Source organism: Lissotriton helveticus, chromosome 1_1, assembly GCF_964261635.1.
Source record: "Lissotriton helveticus chromosome 1_1, aLisHel1.1, whole genome shotgun sequence".
NCBI lineage: Eukaryota > Metazoa > Chordata > Amphibia > Caudata > Salamandridae > Lissotriton > Lissotriton helveticus.
The window spans coordinates 735,607,507-735,632,657 of record NC_136057.1 but is presented as its reverse complement, the minus strand read 5'-3'; the positions used below and the strand labels follow the sequence as shown (position 1 = coordinate 735,632,657).

The window sequence follows — 25,151 nt, the reverse complement described above, 5'->3', positions numbered from 1 at the left end:
TTCTATGAAGCATTATGCTCAAAATACAGTATAATTTTCCCACATGACAAATCTACATCGGTTTTTACTGGTGGCTGACTGGCACTGGTAAAAACAAAGACAAGTATGTACGGAAGAAGGCAAGATGAGCATTTGTTGTGACAACTACCTGCCACACATCAGTTTGTATGTCTGTATGTAAGAGTTGGTATTTGAGGAGCATGAATCCAACATGAGCTATGGACTGCCGAACGGGGGAGATTGGCAGAGAAAATGTAATTATTGGGTGAAAGTCAGGGGTATTTCTCCTTGAAGAGGTGTATTTGTTTTGTAGGGAAGTTGGTGCTGCTATGATGTCAACAGGGATGCTGTTAAAGCTCGTGGCAGAATTAACAGAATGCTGGTCTTCAGTTTTTTCCTACTAGCATTGTTTTTTATCCACTCTCCTGGTCTGGTGTTTTCCCCCAGTCTTGGCCAGTTTGTTTGACACGTAAGCTGGAGTCTTCCTGGCGAGGGCTGTAGAAGCAATACAGCTTGGCTTGCATGATCTGGGCTAGAAGGTGGTGGGGCAGTATATACCCTTTAATATGGGGGTGATGTGGTCAAATTTCGTTGCCTCAGCCCAGATGGGAGAGGACGAACAATTGTACAGTTATCCTGCAGTCAAATTCCAGTAGAACCAGCTTCTCTTTCTTCTACAGGGAGAGTTGGAATAAAGTCGTCTTGGTCATTCATGCAATGTGATGTTTGAGTGAGAGGTCTGTGTTGACGGTGAATGCCTGATATTTTGAATGGTGTGCCAGATAGGAGATGAAGCCTGGTAGGTTTAAGTTGAAAAAACAGACATAAAAGGAGTCTTTTTGGTGCGGTAGGCAAACTGTAGGAATTCAGTTTTTAAAAGTCTTAGCTTCAGGAAATAAGTGGACGTCCAAAAGTAGATGAGTTCTGGGCAGTGTCGGTATGCCATTGTGTCAGGATACTTTTAAGTAGAGTTGGGTATCAACTACACATTGATGGGTCTTGATGCTGCTGTATGCATGAATGGATCCGAGAGGTTCAAAGTAGAGGCTAAATGTAATGGGAAAAAGGAAGTAACCGTAGGGTACTATGCAACGGACAAGGAGTGCCTTTTTCTGCACAAGTATCTATTTTCATGAGCTACCACCAGTCGAAGGAGGACAGGTGACCGGGATCAACAGGTAGGTCATGTGTACGCAGATGCTAATGCACAGTGTGTCATGTTTTCTCTTATCTCCAGACCACGATGCTAATGAATCGAAGCATCAAAAGCATTCCGTCACCAAGCTATTCTGTGGGCACAGGTCAATTTTGGAAGAACAACTTACACATTAGTATGTACGTAGCACAGCAATATGGGTTTCTCTTAAGTACGTCCATACTGCTCACATTCGGATGGCAATGCACATGGGCATAATTGCCTTCATGCATCCTTCATTTTCCTTGACCCACACTATGTTGTCCTCGAAATCCCTACCACCAAAATGTCCACAAATTTGCCACATGTAAGTAGGATCCCTAGACATTAGACTACTTTATGTTCACATTACTATCCAGAACCAGCTCAAACTTCTTTAAGCAACCATTACACTATTCCACACGCTCTCATTTTCTTCACCATCATGTATATCTTGAATGCATGAGTCTGTATGCTATATGATATGTGGCCACTGTAGCCATGACTTCAGCTGACAACAGAGACCAGGGTTACAAGACTAAGGGGTGAGGTTAGGCTGTGGAACAAACTATGTAGAAAAGGCCCCCAGTAATACTCATTGATATGAATGTATTGGTCTTAAGCATCAGATCTCTTAAGAAGTATAACTAAATTGCTGTTAAAATAAACTACTTTAATGCACTTCAAATAGCTCAATGATGCATGGTATATGGGTAACATTCACCGCTTTTCATGTTTATACTATGTTTATTTTCAGAGTGTGCAGATCATCTGGATGGGTTTCCTGATGTTTAGAGAAGAGGGTACTTCTGGGGCCTTTTGGAAGAACCATGTTTTCAGTTTATTTTGGAATTCTAGGCCTATTCTGTAGGCTCCAATGTGAGGGGGTGGGGGTGTTCCCGGCTTAAGGATCCAGGTACGAAAAGGCACAGTCTTTTTGGTACTGTTGCTTTGAATGTGAGGGACAGAGGCAAGAAGAATGCTGGTGGAGCAAAGGTGTCTGACAGGGGTGAAAGCCAATATGACTGTTCATGTAAATGTTGGGGGTGTTTGTGTGAGTGGTTTGAAAATGACACATTTGTAGATGGGGAGCCAATGCCGGTCTTTGAGGTGCATGGATATGTGGGCGCTGAGTAAGAGGTTGAGTGTAATTTTGGTTGCTGTATTATGGATGACCAAGAATATCTTGGTGACTTGAGCAGATATTCCCACCTTAAGGGTCTTTCCGTAGTCTAACTTTCTGGTGGTTTGAGCTTGGATGATTGTACAATATTATTTGACTTTGCCCTCTCTACATGGTCACCCCCCAAACAAATTGCCTTTACCCTACTATTTTTGCTGAATTCGTTTTTGTTAGCCTTAGGACTCTCTCCGCTTTACCATTGCTAGCCAGTGATAAAGTGCTTGTGCTCTCTCCTTGAAGCATGGTAGAATTGGCTTATACCAAATTGGCATATTTAATTTACTTAGAAATCCCTATTAAAGTTTCGCTACATGTGCCCTGGGCTTCTAAATTAAATGCTACTAGTGGGCCTGCAGCATTGGTTATGCCAACTACTTAACTAGCACTTAAATATATCACAAGCCTGCCATTGCAGAACCTGTGTGTGAAGTTTTAAACTGCCATTTCAAAATAGCTAAGTAAACCTTTTGTCAAGACCAAACCTTCCTTTTTAATACATATAAATCACCCCTAGGGCAGGCCCTGGACAGCTCTGAGAGCTGGGTGCAATGTGTTAATAGTTTGACATATACGGTTGTGTTTTTCATGTCCTGGTAGTGAAAAACTCTTACATTTGCATTTCACTAATGCAAGGCCTACCTCTCCCATAGATTAACATTGGAGTTGCCTTTACAATTTTTTGTCAAACTGTTTCTATTAAGTTTGAAGGGTATCATTACAAAGTATTACAATGTCATCAAGCCAGCAGCTACAGTGTGCTAATGACAATTTCCAATTATCAAAACATTGACCCAATAGAAACAAAGCATATATATGAAAATCATGTATTATTCCTACAATATTATACGTTTTAACTTGGAAAGTACCCCATTTGAGGTAAAACTAATGATTACAAACCCATTTAGAAACATTTTAGTAAATGAAAACTTCAACAAAACCTGCATACAGCGGTACAGCAATTACAAAAACAAAATCTCAAAAGATTCTCCGAGAAAGGGTGAAAAACGCGGGGATCTCGCCTTTCCTCATGAGGAGGGAGGGAGCTAGGATTGAGTTTAGTTGAAAGAGGTGAAGTGCTCTTATTCGGGGCTGACCGGAGAAGAGGAGACCTCTCTCATGCGGAACTGCACCAACGGGTAAACATCCTTTACAACGCAACTTTTACCACGGAGTGCCTTTACGACGCAACTTTTACAACGCAAACCATTACAACGCATAGCGCTGGGGGGCGCTCTAGGATAGGGAATAGGTTTAATTTACTATCCAACACCTTCCCTACTATCCACGGGGACTGGAGTTGGAATAGTAAATTAAACTATTCACTATCCAGCGCCCCAAAGCACTATGCGTTGTAAAGGCATGCGTTGTAAAAACCGCGTTGTAAAGGCATGCGTGGTAAAAGCATGCGTTGTAATGTCATATATCCGCACCAACGGGCCCCAAATATAGTCAAAACCCTTTATTGTTTCAGCCAGTATGTTGTCATGCGTTCCATAGCGACAGCTTGCCAGAGATGGGAGTGCCACTGGGAAATAGATGGGGCCTCAGGTCTCTTCCTAGCTGTGGCTATTGCCATTTTGGCTGCCCCCAGACATAGCCAAAAACACAGAGCGTTCTCCCAGGTTCTTGCGTTTCAGAGAGGGATCTCGAAGACCCAACAGGGCGCACTCTGGACTGTCAGGGATAGAGTAGGGTAGGCTCAATATCTCCCTCATCTGTGAGAGAATCTCTTTCTATTAAGGTTGGATGGATCGACAGTCCCACCAGACATGCCGAAAGTCTCCCAACATCCCACATCCCCTCCAGCATGTATCTTATGTGTTTGGAAATATTGTGTGTAGTTACTCAGGATAAAGCTACCAGTCATAAAGGATCTTATAATGTGCCTTCCCTTAGTCCCATTAATTGATTATATTTGTAGGTCTCTCTATAGAGTATGCACCATTGTTTATCCTTGATGCCAATTCGCAATGCCATCTCCCAAAAGGATACATGACAGGTGAAGGAAGGCGTTTAATAGAGATCAAGAGCGTTGACAGGAATAGATACACCTTCTGGTCGACCCCGTGCCTTGTACAAAGCGATCAATAGGAAGGAGCTCCCTGGTGGCAACAAGTCTCATGGTGGGTTGTAGTACCCAGTGCTTCAACGGGATGTAGTGTAACCTCTCAAAGGGGGACAAGTTGTCTTGTTACATTTTATAAGTGCAATTTCCAAATGGGAAAAGATACCTAGTTAATCTTCGATTTCTTTGGAATTGGGGTGAAAAACTCTAATTAGAGGCGTAGTTGGGTTTTTGAACACACGTAGTTGGCGTTTTGAACACACTTTTAACCCCTTCGGGGCTGATGACGAGCTGGGCTCGTCATGGCGTAGCCTCCTCGCACGCTCATGACGAGCCCAGCTCGTCATGAGCCCCACCCTCGGGGGAAGCGCCAGCGCTCCCTCCGAGTCTGCCTGATTTTTTTTGTTTTTGCGGGGATGGCAGGGGAAGACCTTCCCCTGCCTCCCCCCGCCCTCCCCGCCCACGTCATCAATGACGTCAGCGCGCGAGGCGCGCTGACGTCACCGGAGGCTTCCTTTGTTTACAGACGCGCAGGGAAGCCATTTGCTTCCTGCGCGTCGTTGCACAAACAGGTTAGTTTTGCGGCTGGGGCGGGGGGGATTGTGATGCAACTTGCATCGAGGGAAAGGAAAGGCTTTTCCTTTCCCTCGGTGGCATTTTAGAGGTTTCCTGCTGCACGATCGTGCGATCGTGCAGCAGGAATGTTAGGGATTTTTTTTTTTTGGGGGTTTTGTGATCAGTTTCTTAGTTCGGGGAGCGGCCCCTTGGGGAAGGGTCGCTCCCCTTGTTGGGGGAACATTATCTATGAAGTCTTTTCTTGGCTGCAATGTTTTGGAAAGGCCGTTTTTTGTACAAAAATGCTGATGGGGGTCATTTATAAAGTAAAATGATAGTGCTCATTGTAATGAAGGATGCAAGTGCCTCTGTCCTTCATTACTTATACTGATGTGTGTTTCTGAAGTGGCTAAAAAACACACCTGTGCTGCCTAGGCAAAGCTCACTAGTGTTTTTGGCCTGATGAATGTTTTTTTTTGTGTGCTGCTTTTCAAACACATGCTTTGTCTCCAGTGACCATGTGTGTGTTACTATGCCATGTGCGAAGGGGTCCCTTGAGTGAGCTGTCCATCATAGTGGGAAGCTCACAAATGTTTTTGGGCTGTTGATTGTTACCTGAATTTGTGCTGCAACTCTAGCGCCATCTTTGTCTCCATTGACCATGTGTGCGTTACTATGCAACTGCACAAATGTGCGCAGGGGTCCCTTGAGTGAGCTGTCCATCATAGTGGGAAGCTCACAAATGTTTTTGTGTTGATGATTGTTTTCCTGAGTTTGTGCCGCAACTCGAGCGCCATCTCCAGTGTCCATGTGTGCGTTACTATGCAATTGCACAGATGTGCGCAGGGGTCCCTTGTGTGAGCTGTCCATCATAGTGCTTGGTGTATGCACGAAACATGTCGACGATAGGAGTTGATAGGTACATCTGGACACATTACGTTTAGGGCAGCCTATCTTTCCACCCCGTTTATTACCACCTAGAGGCAAGAATAAAGTTTATTGTAAACCTACTGGGCAGGTATTTCACACATCACATAGTCCACTCCTCAAATACACATGCACCACACATAGTCTAATAAAGTGCTCCTACGTAACTTTCGCAAGTCGCAGCACGCCCCAGCCCGTAGAGGACTGGGATGGCCCCAATGATGAAGCATGTCACCGTGGGGCAACCCTGGTGAGTGAGGGGACACCTAAAAGAGGAGCATTTCTCCCCTTTTTTGTACACAATACCATATTTTCACAATCGACCCCAATCGACCCCAGTGTGTGTTGGTTGTTATCTGAATAAACTAGCAAGGCTCTTAGGTATCTGGAAACAGAGACCATTTGTTCATCATAGTGGGAAGTTCACAAATGTTTTTGGGCTGATGATTGCTTTCCTGAGTTTGTGCTGCAACTCGAGCCCCATCTTCGTCTCCAGTGTCCATGTGTGCGTTACTATGCAATTGCACAGATGTGCACAGGGGTCCCTTGTGTGAGCTGTGAATCATAGTGGGAAGGTCACAAATGTTTTTGGGCTGATGAATGTTTTCCTGAATTTGTGCTGCAACTCGAGCGCTTGCTTTGTCTCCAGTGTCCGTGTGTGTTACTATGCCATCGCACCAATGTGTGCACAGGTCCCTTGAGTGAGCTGTCCATCATAGTGGGTAAATTTAGGAAAGATGGTGCACTCCGCTAGTTGGTGGGCGTTGCCAATAGGGGATCTTCTGTGTGAGTTCACATGCCTCTTATGTGTATAAATGGTCAGAGACTGTTGAGAGCAGCAGATGGGGAGAAAGAAGCTCCTGGTCATAGGAACTGTTTTAGGATTGCGCTTGTGAAAATCAAGGATGCAAGTGCCTCTGTCCAGCATCGCAGTTAACCACAGTAATTCTGTTGTCCCCCTCCCCATGAGAATCCCTGATGATGTCAGCGCGCACAGCACGCGCCAACATCTTCAGGGATTCCCAGGCGGTCGGGAAGCCATTTGCTTCCTGCGCCTGGAGGTGTTAGGTTGGTTTTGAGATATTTGGGGGGGTTTGCAAAGAGGCTTCAGGGGAGAGGTAAGTGATTTTCCTCTCTTCTGATGTCTCTTTGCAGGGCATTTCTGGCTCACGGTCGCGCACAGCATTGCGATTGTGCGGTGGAAATGCCCTCACTAGCACCAGGGATTTTATTTTAGATTGTAGGAAGTGACCCATTGTGCAAGGGTCGCTTTCAGGTGGGTCGGATTTTAAATTTAGATTTTCTGCCCCCCCCCCCCGGTGGGCAAATCAACCCGTACTTTTGTCCGTTTTGCCCTTTTTGATGGCCCATCTGTGTGGATGTGATTTTGGGGGTACATTTGTGTATTGTTTATTCATTTGTTATGTTGTTTGTGAAATGTAGTATTAAATTATTTTTTTTCTTCTTTGTTTTTGATCCAGGCTTTTGCTGTTTGTATTGGTGTAGGTTGTGGTTCGGTTAATGCTGGTTTTGCAGCTTGTGTAGTTGCATGTGCTTGGTAAGTAAATGTTTTTTGTACTATTTTTCCTAGATAAAGTTATTGCTGTTTGTGTGGCTTTGTGTTTCTTGATTGTTAACTTTTTTTTTTGTATTGCTGCTTGATGTGTACTTTGTCTAATCTATACTTGTTTTTTTTTCTTTCCAGTGGGATTTCCTTTCTTTTTGCTGTGTTTCAGCAGAGTAGGTGCTGGTGAGTCTTCTTATATTTGGTTAGATTTGAATTGTTTTTGAGTGTATTGATTTTTGTGTGAAGACTCTACCTTGTTTACTTCTTCCTTTGCACAGTGTAGGTTGTTGTTCACTTGTGTGTGTAGTCTTCTTGATTTGTAAGGATAATGGCTGCTCGCAGGATTACTGCTAAGCAGGTTGTTAGTTTGCTTTTTGAGTCTTCCTCTGACCATGGTCCAGACACTGACTCCGATTCGGAGCTTGAGTTAGGTGCAGAAGATTCAGGCAGTGAGTTTTCTCTTCGCATGGTATCATCGGATGATGATTCTTCTTCTAGTGCTGATGAAGAGCCTGTGGTAGAGAGGGACATTGATGTGCCGGTAGAGAGGGAAGAGCCATGTGAGCGGCAGCCTAGGTCCTCAAGGTTTCCCTTTTTTTCTCGTCAGGAACAGGCAAGTGTGGGAAAGGCTGCGCCCAAAAGGTTTCACATTGCTGTGGTGCGCCAAAGGTTATCTGGTGCTGCTAGTCTTCCTGTTGTTGAGCAGCATGAGGCATCTGGTGCTGCTAGTCTTTCTGTTGTTGAGCAGCAAGTGGCATCTGGGGATGCGAGTTCTTCTGTTGATGTTGAGATGCAAGAGGCAGCTGGGGATGTGAGTTCTTCTGTTGGTGAAGAGATGCAAAATGTATCTGGGGATGCTAGTATTCCTGTTGGTGTAGTGAGGCAAGAGGCATCTGGGGATGCTAGTGTTCCCGTTGATGTAGTGCAGCAAGAGGCATCTGGCCTGCAGGCTAGGGTGGCTTCTTCTCCTCATGTTAGTGATGACGTCTGGGTTGCCCCTGGCATGGTGCAGCCGGAATTGCCAGACTTCACTGGTGTTCCAGGGTGTAGAGTGGATACTGACAATTTTTTGCCAATTCAATATTTTCAATTGTTTTTTGATGATGAGTTTTTGCAGGAGATTGTGGAGCAAACTAATTTGTATGCAGAGCAGTATTTGAGGGACCACAGTGCCAGCCTTAAGCCCCATTCCAGAGCTACCCATTGGTCTCCCACATATGTTGAAGAGATGAAGAAGTTTTTGGGATTAACTTTTTTGATGGGCTTGCTAAGGAAGCCATCAATGTCTTCTTATTGGTCCACTAGTCCCTTGATGGCAACATCTATATTTCCAGCACTTATGACTCGTGATCGATATATGCTTCTTCTTCGCATGATGCATTTTGTTGATAATGATTTAGCGTTGCCACGCGATCACCCTGATTGTGACCGTCTTTTTAAGATTCGGCCTGTCCTTGATCACTTTGTTGATCGTTTTCCTGAGATGTTTGCACCTGGAAGAGAAATAGCTGTGGACGAGTCTTTGGTGTTGTTCAAGGGCCGCTTGGTTTTTAGGCAATACATTCCTAGTAAGAGGGCACGCTATGGCATCAAACTGTATATGCTGTGTGACAGTGAGACTGGATATGTTTATAATTTCAGGGTGTACACCGGTAAGGATTCCAGCATTAACACTTCTGCTTGTCCGTCCACTTTTGGAGTGACTGAGAAAATTGTGTGGGAACTAGGTAGACGATTATTTAACAAAGGCCACCATTTATATGTAGATAACTTCTACACTAGTGTGCGTTTGTTCAAGGAGTTGGCCAAAGTGGGCACTGTTGCATGTGGCACGATGCGCAGTAACCGGAAAGGTTTTCCAATAGAACTTGTTTGCAAAAGGCTTGTGCGGGGACAGTCTACTGCATTGCGATGTGGGAAGCTTCTAGCTGTGAAGTTTTCAGACAGGAGAGATGTTTACATGCTGACTACTATCCATGACGAAAGCACTGAAGCTCTGCCAGTTCGGGGTGAGACTGCTGAAGTGCGTAAACCTGTGTGCATTTTAGACTATAATAGGCACATGGGTGGTGTTGACAGAGTAGATCAGAGGTTGGAACCTTATGCTGCTCTTCGAAAGGCTTACGTTTGGTACAAGAAGTTGGCTATCCATCTTTTCCACTTGGCATCCTTTAATGCTTTTGTTGTTTTCCAGAAATCTTGTCCTGAGTCAAAGATGCCTTTTGTTAAGTTTCAGGAGACTATAATAGGCAGCCTTGTACTAGTGGAACAGGCAAGTGTGCCAAGATTTGGAGTGGTGGAGGAAGTGGCTAGACTGAAAGATCGCCACTTTCCAGAATACATTCCTCCCACAACTGCAAAAGACAAACCCACTAAAAGATGTAGAGTCTGTTGGCGAAGAGAAGTGCGGAGGGAGTCTCGTATGCACTGTCCTGACTGTCCTTCAAATCCTGGATTGTGTGTGCCAGCTTGTTTTAAATCGTACCACACACAAAAGAAGTTTTGGGAGTTTCATTGAGCTTGTAAGTGTACTGTCTGGTTTGTTTTCTGTAATATTTTTTTGTTTGCTTTTAGGTTTGCATTAGTGCAAAGCATTTAGGTTTTGAATTTGTGTTAGCAGATTTGTAGGTTTCTACATTTGATTTGTGGTATTTCTTTAAAAAATTCTAATTTCGATGGTGGTGTGTGCAGGATTGTGCTTGGATTGTTGGTGTGCGTGGACAGGCGCTTGGCTGGTGGTGTGCGTGGTCTGGTGCTTGGCTGGAATAGTGCATGGATTGGAGTTGTGCTGGGGGGGTTAGTGGATTTTTGCTTGGCTGGCGGAGTGTATGGTTAGGTGCTTGGCTGGCGGTGTGAGTGGAGTGGTGCTTGGCTGGCGGTGTGTGTGGAGTGGTGCTTGGCTGGCGGCGTGTGTGGAGTGGTGCTTGGATGGTGTTGTGTTTGTGGAGTGGCGCTTGGCTGGTGGTGTGCGTGGAGTGATGCTTGGCTGGTGGTGTGTGTGGAGTGGTAGTTGGCTGTCGGTGTGCGCTGAGTGGTGTTTGGCTGGCAGTGTGCATGGTCTGGTGCTTGGATGGTGGTGTGGGTGGACTGGCGCTCGGCAGGCGGTGTGTGAGTAGTTACTTTCTGTTGGTCACTACACACACTGCTAGTTGAGTGACACTCCACACAGTCCATCATTTTGTGTAGTTGCAGTGTCAGAAATGTGGGCGTGTGAAAGTGATGGGCCCTTGAATGGCGCTGTTTGCTGGTGTGAGTGTTGAAATGTGATGGGTCCGCGGCTGGCGGTGTGAATGTTTTGTATGTGTCACGCGTACGAAAGGTGTATGAATGGCCTGTAAAGAGGTTGGTGCCTTGACGTGGCTTTACAGCTCACGAGCTGCGAGTCAGTGGTTCAGTTTATCATACTTTCAATTATACGCAGTGTATTTCATTTATGATGAAATTACTTGCGTATCCAATTGTATGTACTGAATCATCACTCACCCTCGTGCCAAATCCAACCAGTATGTGTGTGTGCTTGCGGATTAGATGGGTGTGCAGTAATAATTGTTTTTTTTCTAATTTCTGCAGTAGGGTGTACCTTGCCCCTTATTGTGATTGTTGTTATGTGTTGCTTTTCCATTCGGATGGTGTCAATGGTCTGGTTTGTATCAGGTATGAAAGGTGCGTGAATGGCCTGTAAAACGGTTGGTGCCTTGTCGTGGCTTTACAGCTCACGAGTTGCGAGTCACTGGTTCAGTTTTTATGCATTTATTTATTGACAGAGCATTTCATTTTTTTGAAATATCTTGTTAATAAAATTTTATGTACTGAACCATCACTCGCCCTCGTGCCAAATCCAACCTGTATGTGTGTGTCTTTGAGGAATAGATAGCCGTGCTTGAATGTTTGACTTTTGAGTAACTCTGTTAAGGTGTGGTATCCTTTTACTTGGGAGAACAAGGGGAGCGCAGGGTGGTAGGACTTTTTTGCCGGCACGGCGATCCCACGCCAAAATGTTTGGAAAAGTGCTATTTTTACCTATTTTTAAGGTTTGCAAGGAGTTCTGGGTAGGAAAACATTGGTGGACCCACACATGCCATACCTCCCTGGACTCTCCCGGGTGTCTAGTTTTCAGAACTGTTTGGGTTTGCTACTTTCCAAAGAATACCACCCACCCCGGGCCAAAAACTCAGGTGCCTCCCCCCCAAAAAATCAAAGTTATATTGCTTCAGGGTATTTTATATTCACCACTGTTAGATTTGGACCTTTTCCTGTTGCAGCCACTATGGCTACCCACGCAAGTGAGGTACCATTTTTATCGGGAGACCTTGGGGAACGCTGGGTGGGAGGTAATTTGTGTGTGCCCAGTGATGCCACGCTTTCCCACACTAAAACGTGTGAAAAAACTGATTTTTTACCATGCAAAAATTGAGGTTTGCAAGGGATTCTGGGTAAAGGAACGTTGGCGGATCCACGCAAGCCATACCTCCTTGGAAGCGCCCGGGTGTCTAATTTTCAGAAATGTGTGGGTTTGGTAGGTTTCCATAGATGGCTGTCTCGCACGGGGCCAGAAACCCAGGTAACCCCTAAGTCCACCAGCTTTTGCAAGAGGGGTTACCTGGGTTTTTGGCCCCGTGCGAGACAGCCATCTAGGGAAACCTACCAATCCCACACATTTCTGAAAAGTAGACAACCGGGGGCTTCCAAGGAGGTATGGCTTGCGTGGATCCGCCAACGTTCCTTTACCCAGAATCCCTTGCAAACCTCATTTTTTGCATGGTAAAAAATCAGTTTTTTCACACGTTTTAGTGTGGGAAAGCGTGGCATCACTGGGCACACACAAATTACCTCCCACCCAGCGTTCCCCAAGGTCTCCCGATAAAAATGGTACCTCACTTGCGTGGGTAGGCATAGCGGCTGCTTTAGGAAAAGGCCCAATTCATACTGTGGAGACAAAAACTTTACCTTTAGCCAAATAATCTTATTTTTTGAGGGGGTCACCTGAGCTTTTGGCCCGGGGCTTGGCAGGCATCTTTGGAAACTACCAAACCCAAACAGTTCTGAGAACTAGACACCCGGGGGAGTCCAGGGTGGTATGGCATGCGTGGGTCCCCCAATGTTTTCCTACCCAGAAACCCCTGCAAACCTGAAATTTTGGTCAAAAAACCCACTTTTCCATACTTTTTTGGGTGGGATCTCGCTGCCGGAACAAATGTCCTACCACCCAGTGTTTCCCTTGTTCTCCCGAGTAAAATGATACCTCACTTGTGTGGGTGGGCCAAAGGCATGTGACTTAGGCTGGGGTGCTTAATTTGTAAAACGTAAATATGAGTAAAAACTACTTTTTTCAAAATTCATTTTTGGCGTATTCTGCTTTGGGGCACCCACACAAGTGAGGTATCCTTTTACTCGGGAGAACAAGGGGAACGCAGGGTGGTATGACTTTTTTGCCGACCCGGCGATCCCACGCCAAAAAGTTTGGAAAAGTGCAATTTTTACCTAATTTTAAGGTTTGCAGAGAGTTCTGGGTAGGAAAACATTGGGGGACCCATGCATGCCATACCTCCCTGGAGTCCCCCGGGTGTCTAGTTTTCAGAACTGTTTGGGTTTGCTACTTTGCAAAGAATACCACCGAGCCCCGGGCCACAAACTCAGATGCCCCCCCCCAAAATCAAGGTAGTTTTGCAATAAGGTAATGTAAATTCACCACCGTACAATTTGAACCGTTTCCTGTTGCAGCCACTATGTTTACCCACGCAAGTGAGGTACCGTTTTTTTCGGGAGACCTGGGGGCACGCTGGGTGGGTGGAAATTTGTTGATCCACGCACATTCCAGAACTTTCCACCACAGAAATGTGAGGAAAATGTGTTTTTTTGGTCAAATTTTTATGTTTGCAAGGGATTCTGGGTAACAAAACATGGGGGTAGGCAGGCGAGTCACCCCATCCTGAATTCCCCTGGGTGTCTAGTTTTCAAAAATGTATAGGTTTGCTAGGTTTCCCTAGGTGCTGGCAGAGCTACGGCGCAAAAACAAAAGGTAGTCTTTTTGTCCGAATCGTGCTAAATTTCACTGGGAAATTGAGGTGCGACCATGCTGCGTTTTGCGCTGTTTCATGTCGCAGCCACTATGCCTACCCACGCAAGTGAGGTACCGTTTTTTTCGGGAGACCTGGGGGCACGCTGGGTGGGTGGAAATTTGTTGATCCACGCAGATTCCAGAACTTTCCACCACAGAAATGTGAGGAAAATGTGTTTTTTTGGTCAAATTTTTATGTTTGCAAGGGATTCTGGGTAACAAAACCTGGGGGTAGGCAGGCGAGTCACCCCATCCTGAATTCCCCTGGGTGTCTAGTTTTCAAAAATGTATAGGTTTGCTAGGTTTCCCTAGGTGCTGGCAGAGCTACGGCGCAAAAACAAAAGGTAGTCTTTTTGTCCGAATCGTGCTAAATTTCACTGGGAAATTGAGGTGCGACCATGCTGCGTTTTGCGCTGTTTCATGTCGCAGCCACTATGCCTACCCACGCAAGTGAGGTACCGTTTTTTTTGGGAGACCTGGGGGCACGCTGGGTGGGTGGAAATTTGTTGATCCACGCAGATTCCAGAACTTTCCACCACAGAAATGTGAGGAAAATGTGTTTTTTTGGTCAAATTTTTATGTTTGCAAGGGATTCTGGGTAACAAAACCTGGGGGTAGGCAGGCGAGTCACCCCATCCTGAATTCCCCTGGGTGTCTAGTTTTCAAAAATGTATAGGTTTGCTAGGTTTCCCTAGGTGCTGGCAGAGCTACGGCGCACAAACAAAAGGTAGTCTTTTTGTCCGAATCGTGCTAAATTTCACTGGGAAATTGAGGTGCGACCATGCTGCGTTTTGCGCTGTTTCATGTCGCAGCCACTATGCCTACCCACGCAAGTGAGGTACCGTTTTTTTCGGGAGACCTGGGGGCACGCTGGGTGGGTGGAAATTTGTTGATCCACGCAGATTCCAGAACTTTCCACCACAGAAATGTGAGGAAAATGTGTTTTTTTGGTCAAATTTTTATGTTTGCAAGGGATTCTGGGTAACAAAACCTGGGGGTAGGCAGGCGAGTCACCCCATCCTGAATTCCCCTGGGTGTCTAGTTTTCAAAAATTTATAGGTTTGCTAGGTTTCCCTAGGTGCTGGCAGAGCTACGGCGCAAAAACAAAAGGTAGTCTTTTTGTCCGAATCGTGCTAAATTTCACTGGGAAATTGAGGTGCGACCATGCTGCGTTTTGCGCTGTTTCATGTCGCAGCCACTATGCCTACCCACGCAAGTGAGGTACCGTTTTTTTCGGGAGACCTGGGGGCACGCTGGGTGGGTGGAAATTTGTTGATCCACGCAGATTCCAGAACTTTCCACCACAGAAATGTGAGGAAAATGTGTTTTTTTGGTCAAATTTTTATGTTAGCAAGGGATTCTGGGTAACAAAACCTGGGGGTAGGCAGGCGAGTCACCCCATCCTGAATTCCCCTGGGTGTCTAGTTTTCAAAAATGTATAGGTTTGCTAGGTTTCCCTTGGTGCTGGCAGAGCTACGGCGCAAAAACAAAAGGTAGTCTTTTTGTCCGAATCGTGCTAAATTTCACTGGGAAATTGAGGTGCGACCATGCTGCGTTTTGCGCTGTTTCATGTCGCAGCCACTATGCCTACCCACGCAAGTGAGGTACCGTTTTTTTCGGGAGACCTGGGGGCACGCTGGGTGGGTGGAAATTTGTTGATCCACGCAGATTCCAGAACTTTCCACCACAGAAATGTGAGGAAAATGTGTTTTTTTGGTCAAATTTTTATGTTTGCAAGGGATTCTGGGTAACAAAACCTGGGGGTAGGCAGGCGAGTCACCCCATCCTGAATTTCCCTGGGTGTCTAGTTTTCAAAAATGTATAGGTTTGCTAGGTTTCCCTAGGTGCTGGCAGAGCTACGGCGCAAAAACAAAAGGTAGTCTTTTTGTCCGAATCGTGCTAAATTTCACTGGGAAATTGAGGTGCGACCATGCTGCGTTTTGCGCTGTTTCATGTCGCAGCCACTATGCCTACCCACGCAAGTGAGGTACCGTTTTTTTCGGGAGACCTGGGGGCACGCTGGGTGGGTGGAAATTTGTTGATCCACGCAGATTCCAGAACTTTCCACCACAGAAATGTGAGGAAAATGTGTTTTTTTGGTCAAATTTTTATGTTTGCAAGGGATTCTGGGTAACAAAACCTGGGGGTAGGCAGGCGAGTCACCCCATCCTGAATTCCCCTGGGTGTCTAGTTTTCAAAAATGTATAGGTTTGCTAGGTTTCCCTAGGTGCTGGCAGAGCTACGGCGCACAAACAAAAGGTAGTCTTTTTGTCCGAATCGTGCTAAATTTCACTGGGAAATTGAGGTGCGACCATGCTGCGTTTTGCGCTGTTTCATGTCGCAGCCACTATGCCTACCCACGCAAGTGAGGTACCGTTTTTTTCGGGAGACCTGGGGGCACGCTGGGTGGGTGGAAATTTGTTGATCCACGCAGATTCCAGAACTTTCCACCACAGAAATGTGAGGAAAATGTGTTTTTTTGGTCAAATTTTTATGTTTGCAAGGGATTCTGGGTAACAAAACCTGGGGGTAGGCAGGCGAGTCACCCCATCCTGAATTCCCCTGGGTGTCTAGTTTTCAAAAATGTATAGGTTTGCTAGGTTTCCCTAGGTGCTGGCAGAGCTACGGCGCACAAACAAAAGGTAGTCTTTTTGTCCGAATCGTGCTAAATTTCACTGGGAAATTGAGGTGCGACCATGCTGCGTTTTGCGCTGTTTCATGTCGCAGCCACTATGCCTACCCACGCAAGTGAGGTACCGTTTTTTTCGGGAGACCTGGGGGCACGCTGGGTGGGTGGAAATTTGTTGATCCACGCAGATTCCAGAACTTTCCACCACAGAAATGTGAGGAAAATGTGTTTTTTTGGTCAAATTTTTATGTTTGCAAGGGATTCTGGGTAACAAAACCTGGGGGTGGGCAGGCGAGTCACCCCATCCTGAATTCCCCTGGGTGTCTAGTTTTCAAAAATGTATAGGTTTGCTAGGTTTCCCTAGGTGCTGGCAGAGTTACGGCGCAAAAACAAAAGGTAGTCTTTTTGTCCGAATCGTGCTAAATTTCACTGGGAAATTGAGGTGCGACCATGCTGCGTTTTGCGCTGTTTCATGTCGCAGCCACTATGCCTACCCACGCAAGTGAGGTACCGTTTTTTTCGGGAGACCTGGGGGCACGCTGGGTGGGTGGAAATTTGTTGATCCACGCATATTCCAGAACTTTCCACCACAGAAATGTGAGGAAAATGTGTTTTTTTGGTCAAATTTTTATGTTTGCAAGGGATTCTGGGTAACAAAACCTGGGGGTAGGCAGGCGAGTCACCCCATCCTGAATTCCCCTGGGTGTCTAGTTTTCAAAAATGTATAGGTTTGCTAGGTTTCCCTAGGTGCTGGCAGAGCTACGGCGCACAAACAAAAGGTAGTCTTTTTGTCCGAATCGTGCTAAATTTCACTGGGAAATTGAGGTGCGACCATGCTGCGTTTTGCGCTGTTTCATGTCGCAGCCACTATGCCTACCCACGCAAGTGATGTACCGTTTTTTTCGGGAGACCTGGGGGCACGCTGGGTGGGTGGAAATTTGTTGATCCACGCAGATTCCAGAACTTTCCACCACAGAAATGTGAGGAAAATGTGTTTTTTTGGTCAAATTTTTATGTTTGCAAGGGATTCTGGGTAACAAAACCTGGGGGTAGGCAGGCGAGTCACCCCATCCTGAATTCCCCTGGGTGTCTAGTTTTCAAAAATGTATAGGTTTGCTAGGTTTCCCTAGGTGCTGGCAGAGCTACGGCGCAAAAACAAAAGGTAGTCTTTTTGTCCGAATCGTGCTAAATTTCACTGGGAAATTGAGGTGCGACCATGCTGCGTTTTGCGCTGTTTCATGTCGCAGCCACTATGCCTACCCACGCAAGTGAGGTACCATTTTTTTCGGGAGACCTGGGGGCATGATGGGTGGGTGGAAATTTGTTGATCCACGCAGATTCCAGAACTTTCCACCACAGAAATGTGAGGAAAATGTGTTTATTTTGTGAAAAACTTAGCTTTGCAAGGGATTCTGGGTAACAAAACCTGGTGGTAGGCAGTCGAGTCACCCCATCCTGAATTCCCCTGGGTGTCTACTTTTCAAAAATGTATAGGTTTTCAAGGTTTCCCTAGGTGCCGGCAGAGCTAGGGTGCAAAAACTACAGGTAGGCACTTTGCCAAAAAAGGGTCAATTTATAACTGCTAAATTTAGGTGTGACCACGTTGCATTTTCCGCCGTTTCCTGTCGCAGGCACAAGGCCGACCCACACAAGTGAGGTACCGTTTTTATCGGGACACTTGGGGTAATTCAGATTTGTAAATCAACTGTTATTACCAATTGAGCTTTCATGCATTTCTCCCTTTGAATGAAAGACATTGAGTAAAAAAAAAATCTTTATGAAAAATGACCAATAATTCTCATGCTAGTATGAGTATTCCCAACTTTGAAAATGTGCAATTATATACTGTTTCTGAAGTCTATAATTTGTACCCAATTCAGAAATACATAGGTGTCTTTCATACAGATTATTCCATGTATACATTTTCCAAGACAAAGTGCACTATACCCAGTAAATGAAAAAATACCATTGCAAGTTGCTGCTCAGTTTTTGGATCTGGGTTCGTCGGGATCTTGGTGAAACTACAAGTCCTATATATCCCCACAACCAGGAAGGTCTAACGGATGTAACGGTATATTGCTTTCCAAGAGCTGTCAAAATTAGAAAAAGTTATAGGTGAAAACGTTGAGACAAAAGGCTGTTTTTTTCAACAAAATTTCAAATATTCCAATATCTAACTGTTAGTTTCTATAACGAAACCTTCATGGATTTAGACAAATGACCCCTTTCTGGATTCAGAATTTTGTCTACTTTTCGAAAATGTAAAGCTTTCCAGGATCCATTATTGCTTTTAAACTCATTTCTACCATTAACTGGAAGGAGGTTGAAAGCTCTAAAAATAGCAAAAATAGGCTATGTCCCAGAAAAATGCCAAAACTGAGTGAAAAATTTCGGTTCTCTGACAAAAGTCTGTCATTCCCTGAAAGCTGAGAAAATGGAGATTTCAGCCCCACAAACCTTTTTGTGATACCATTTTCAGGGAAACACCCAGAGGCTTTCATTTGCAGCCCGTTTTTCCCATTTTTCTGAAAAAAACAAAAAAAATCACTATATTTTGCTAAATTTCTGGGCCCCCTCCAAGGGAATCCACAAACCCAGGGCGCCTTTAGAATCCACATGATGTTGGAAGAAAAGGACGCAAATTTGGCGTGGATACCTTATGTGGTCAAAAAGTTACAAGGGCCTAAGCGCGCACTACTCCAAAACGCCAAAAAAAGCCTCAGCACAGGAGGGGAAAAGGCCTAGCAGCGAAGGGGTTAACAAAGGCACTTTTAGAAATCTGACATTTTCTCTTCCCCTAGCCCTTTTGTACCTATAGCATGGCCTAGGCCATGTGGTTGGGTGTAACTGATGGACTGTGTGAATTCCTCCTAGACAGTCGCACAATAGAGGGATTAGGTGTGCCTGAGTGGCCATCTGCTGGTAGAAAGGGGGGGGGCAGCTGAGCACAGGCCCTCTTACACCTGCATAGTCTGTGCTCTGCCTTCACACAAAAGGGCCCAACGACCCTGCATTGTTATTTCAGTCAGCTTAAAGCTAGGGGAGGCAGGAAATTCCACGTACTTCAAAGCTACTGTCTAGAACCAGGGCATCCGTGCATATAAGAGGAACCTCTGACATCTCTTAAGCACACTTTTGGACGGTGGATACTCTGCTGGGAAGAAGGACTGCTGTGCTGCTGTAAGGACTGATGTGCTGCTGTAAGGACTGATGTGCTGCTGTAAGGACTGCCACTCTGCTGGATGCTACTTTAAAGAAACTGCTGACCTGCTGTGCTGACCTGCTACCTGTGGCACTCTTGCTGGAGTAAGAAGAACTGGACCTGCAACTACACTGTATCTTTACAGACACCTAAAAAAAACACTTGCTCCTGGGAACTTACAAAGGATATTTAAGGCATGTATCAATACTACTTCTCTAAAACTGGGACTTGCACAAACCATATTACAGAAGTTCAAGTTCAAGAATTTATATAGCGCACTACTCACCCAGAGGGTCTCAAGGCGCTTGGGGGAGGGGGTTCATTATTTATCGACTCTCTCCCTTGAAATCATGAGCAACATTCAATCTCTTGTCAGAACTCCGTAACCTCAAATTGATCAGAGTGACCTCTTAATAGGTCATTAATATGACCTCCATCCATAACAAAATAATGAGTCAGCAATATGAGGTGTGTGTACAATATTATGCAATGTACTCATAGTGGGATACCTGCTTACTCTTGATTCTAGATCTTTCATCAGCTAACTATTCTATCTTTATACCCGATGTTATAGTTTTCAAAGTTTATTGATTGATGAACTTCTCTTCACTCTCTCCTCTACCACTGTTTATTGAGTTTCACTGGAGATAGTGTACTGCTAGTGCAGAATAATTACATGGAGCATCTGAGGTTCCCATAAGGAGGTAGGAGGGACATGGTTGAAGCAATTCCAAAATTGAATCCAAGACTGGGTTTCTACATTTCTCATTTGGTATGGCAGATACTAAAAGTGATGCAACACATTTAATTATTAATTCACTCCCATGGCTTAGTTCCTAGCTTGATTCCAAGGGGACAATGCCAGCTCCTATTGCCAAGAAGGTGCACACAGAACAATTCAACAATTCTTTTCCTGCAAGAAAAATCTTTTTACTCATTGTGAATTCAGAAATGTCCAGTCATTTGAGTTCCCCTATACCGAAGGACATAATGGCTTTGTGATTCACCGCCTCTTTTTTGATGGTCATATTGCATTCAATTGCTTGTTTCATCAAAGGCTAAAAAATACACATGCACAACAGCCCACATTGCTAAATTCATGCACTGGATGCCCTTGGAATTCCAAATTCAATTTGACATGAGCTGCCTTCAATAAAAGACATTGACCTTTTTACCTGGCTGCTAAGCTCCAAGTCTGTGGGAGCATACATGTACAAGTAGCTAGGCTTAGATCTGGCAAGATTTCCAAAGAGTTCAAAACTATCGTACTTTGTATTAACGATTTACTGCTACTGTCCAAGATCGTGCAAATCCACGAGACTTATTCCTACTCTTCCGATTTCCTAATTGTTTTGATATCTTTTTTTTTAACAACTATTTGTCATAATAGTTAATTATGGAAGGCATTATGATATTGTTGCGGTCTTTTCTTTATTGTGTGGCTTGTCAGATTACTTCTATTTCCATGATATGGTTATTAAGTGCCATCAGCCACTTTGTGCACTGCACATTTAAAAATGAAATATGTACAAGTTAATTTTCTTTGACCCAATCTTTCTAATATTGACCCTCTCCTGAACTACCCCATCAACATCATCACCATGCTCTTGATCCCCTTTAACTGGACACTATACTCTTATGCATACTCAAAGTGACTCGTCTTCTGTCCCTGCTCACTCTATTGAAACCCTAAATCTACTTATTCCTTTTGCTATTCTGCCCAGTGTAAGGCATTCCCCTTACCTCTGTAAATCCTTTCATTATACCGGAAAACCCTATTTTACCTAATCGTTATAAGCAAAAACAATGTGCAAGGGAAATGGTTGTGAAGACCAGTAACCCCCTCCCTCAAGCTTTTGAAATCGACTGGCCTAAGCATAGGCCAGGACAGAATATTCCAAGTGGAATGTGTCATTTGTAGTGCTAGCTGTTCCTAAAAATGATTATTCTAAGGTCATTTCGGATTGGGACGGGGACGTACCAATCTGCATGAGAGAAATCAACGGTTATCCTATGAAGAGTTTCCCATCTCATCTATAAATCCGACATTTCCTATTCAGGAGGAACATGCATTCATCAATGGCTCATCTGCACTCTAGACCAAAGGCAGGTTCCTCATGGACCACAAAGGACAGATATTCACCTACCAATAACATCCCTCCAACACAAAAAAACGAAATACTGAGATTTCTCAGCAGATCCTGATTTCTGTGCTATCGGACAGTGTTCTGGAATACGTCCAAGCCAGTGACCCATGGGGGAGGTGTGGGTTCATGCTGTCCTGAGTAGCTAGTAGAACCAGGAAGCTGCAGAATTTTCCTTAGAAACACATCAAAACATCAAGGTAAGGATGCTCACTAGGACTGGTCCTATTATAACACGGGAAGCAGTGAGTGCTTATGTCCGACGCATACATGAGATTGCTTTTGACAGTGCAAGAGATAATCCATTATTTGGAGGTACATCGGAGTCGGTCAGTGTACTTGGATCATCTGCTTAAATCTATTTTTCAAAACGAATTTTATCATTTTGTGATTTATTCAGAGGCAAATAGTAGCTTTGGAGTAAGAGCTTAGGATTCTGGTTACTAGTATTTTAGTATAGTAGCAAAACAGCCCGTCTCCCTGGGGGAGCAGCTGCATCACCGAACTCCAGAAAACCCCACAGCTGTGGTTACTTTGAGGTAAATCTATTATCAAATCTGGCTGTTTCGATAGACCGAATAGACCCTCTAAAGCTAACCTCATCGGCCACATCTCAAATGTTTTAATTCCTTATAGTCTAATTAGTGCAGGATAAAGAATGTCTAAGTAATCTGAAATGCTTGTAAATAAAACAATAAATGCACAAATGTGGTTACTTCCTGATCCAGATGAACCAGATTTAGAAAAAGTGAGAGGAACGTTCTTAATTATCATTATAATATTTTCTGAAATATAGCTGTCGTAAACTACACCATACTTTGATAATTCTACCAAACTACCAACAAAAGAAAGCATGCCAGTAGATAGCATACATTTAGCTGAATATTTTACTAATCAATGATGAAGAAAAATATATAAAATTCAATAATGCTTCTATGTCGTACACTCACTTTTAAGTCAAACATATAAGATGCAAATAAGGAACTTAGACCAGACTGGACTTTACAGAATCCAGTTGTAGAATCCTTTTATCAATGGCGGTTATACGCGCAGTTTATTTAAAGGAGTAATTGAAAATTGAAACTCTTACCATAGCGAATCCAACGTCTGCCTTCTTAAGTGCTGGTCCATCGTTGGTGCCATCACCAGTAACTGCAACTACTTGCCTTTGTTCTGTGACTGTACTGTCAATTATTCCTAGGGATAAAAAAAGAATTTGTGCGAGTTTAAATTATCTTCATTAAAACATGTAACGCTACGTCATAATCTACAATTTCAACAAACAATGCAATTTTAAAGCCATATGAAACATGTATTTGATTCGGATGCTTTAAAAACAAAATCTATTGAAATATGTTACTGTAAAAATATTAATGCATCAAGAGTGCCGCGAGACAGGGTAAAGGGGGCCAACCAAAACAAAAATATTTACAGCCTACATCATATCCCTCTGTTTGTTATTTCCTCCCCTTATTCAGTCTGTGGTTCATTTCACATGTACTATTCTTTGCAAGGAGAAGTGCTAATATTCAAAGTCTTGCGTAGCTTATGTCACACTATAAAAGAGTCAAAGACATCAATGCGAAGGTGACAAATCAGCCTATGAACGAGCATTACACTTTTCCAGTATCTTAAGGAAATAGGTTTCAAAGAGCCAGTATATCTTAAATCTAAAGAAAGAATTGCCTACGGCGGGGTACAAACACAATATCATCCACACAACTACAAGCCTTTTAGGAGGCCTCTGCTATAAGTTTAAGGCCACCAGACAGCTGATAAAGTGAATGAAACAGAATGAGCACATATTGATCACGAAGACTGTTAAGCAAACTTTGACAAACTTACTTAAATTCAAGTTTGAAACAACTGGTGGAAAGTACTCTAAGCAGTATTTCAATCTTTTTTCAACACATTCATTTACGCTTTTTTGCCCACACATTCATCCTTGGCTACCTCGTCAAGATTAAAAACATTTATCTGCAGGAGGATTCAAACAACCTCTGCATGTTGAGCCATTCAGGTACGGCTTGGAGACTTCATACTGGCCCTTCATTCATACAGAAGGACCAATGCCCAAAGATAATTGTTTTTCAGGGACCACAGGAGGAAGTTCAACACTATCAAACTACCAGAAATGTGGCACAATGGCACCCGGAAAATGGATATTTAAAGATGCCCACAGATGGTATTACTTATTCTAAAGCAACTGAAAGCGTCTTTAGCCAGACATACTTTAAGCGACCATCTTTCGGCATTTAGAGCCTTCAAAATAAACTTTAGCCAGTTCTCTATGCGCTAGTTGAAATGTTATTGCATCTTTTACACCTTAAGAAGCTTATGCCTCGGCATTCTTTACTGAGACATGCATTGAAAGTGATCTCTAACTACAGGAAGAGGCCGGGCAAAGATTATAGTTTTACAAAACCTAATGAGGGTTTCTGTTAAAAAGAAAAACCCTGAGAAAATTTCATGTATGGGATGCCCTTTTTCAGTGCTTAATTTCAGCTGATGGGGTCCATCAGCACTCATTTTTGGTGCCGGTGGGGACCACCGGCACTGATTTTTTCTCATCAGACATTTCTCGAGGGCAAGCAAGGGGAGAACACACAAACGGGAATGAAGAGATAGAAGACGGAAAAATTGGGTACAAGGGAGAAAGCAGGTACCTTTAGAGCGAGATAAAGGGACAGGGAGTGTCTGCAGTGGATTAAAAAGGTATGATGTGGATTTAGGACTACGCAGTTGGTATTCAGTGTGTGGACCTTAAATAGCACTAGCCTTTGTATTTTAAGCAGTGCTTTGGGCACCACCATTCATTACGTAACAAACTAAGCACTGCCCATATTAGAAAAACAAGGTAATGCTGGTCGGGTAATGAGTGTTCCATTCTAACCAATGGATTTGACACTCTTGAAATACTTGCCATGCAACGTCGCTTTCTTGGAGGTAAAGACCTTGACCAGGAATTTGAAGCAGATGCAGACTACCAGTTCATTAGCCACTCACACAACTCCATAAAGATAGGGAAGGGTTGCACAACTGCACAAATTAACTTCTCATTAGGTGTCAACATTTATCACAAAGCAGAGTGTGTTCCTTTTGTTGATTAGCCAGACTACAACAGTGGAGTCTGGGTACACCTCTTACCTCATGGCTGAGCCAGAAACTACACAAAACACTGTCCTATTTATTCTTTACCTTTATTTTTTTATATTTTCTCGCATTGAATGACTTTGCTCATCAGAAATACAAGATGTCGATTTTCAATACATTTTTCTTGTACGATTGTAGCAAACATTTTTAGTTCATAGTGAAATACTACCATTCAGCTTCTGCACAGCTCCTGCAAGGCATGTTATAGAGACTGGAATAGCAAATGACATCCTCGCTCTGAAGGAACATTGGCCATCAGTCATGCTGGTAGTAACTTTCCAGAACATGCTTGTTGGACTTGGCCCTTTTTGCAGGGTCATCCTACATTTTGTGCCTTTCACCTAGCCTTTTTTTTTTTTAGACATGGTGTTGTTGGTTTTTGGACTCTGGGCACTTTAGCACTGCTGTCCAGAGTAAAGTGTGTTTGCTCTCTGTGATTACTATGGTAAGATTGGTCAACACCTGTTTGGCCTATTTAATTTACCTGTCAATCC

General features: G+C 44.0%; 1 protein-coding gene across 5 annotated transcripts in view; it reads right to left on the bottom strand.

Annotated features, from left to right (window-relative positions):
- ATP2B1 (ATPase plasma membrane Ca2+ transporting 1) overlaps nt 1-25,151 on the bottom strand; it is a 552,666-nt gene that overhangs the window by 133,963 nt on the left and 393,552 nt on the right. For all 5 annotated transcript variants that reach the window (XM_078674265.1, XM_078674263.1, XM_078674267.1 and 2 more), the window contains exon 15: nt 22,595-22,701. In XM_078674265.1, the coding sequence (XP_078530391.1) occupies nt 22,595-22,701 (107 nt within the window). The remainder of the gene's footprint in view (nt 1-22,594; nt 22,702-25,151) is intronic.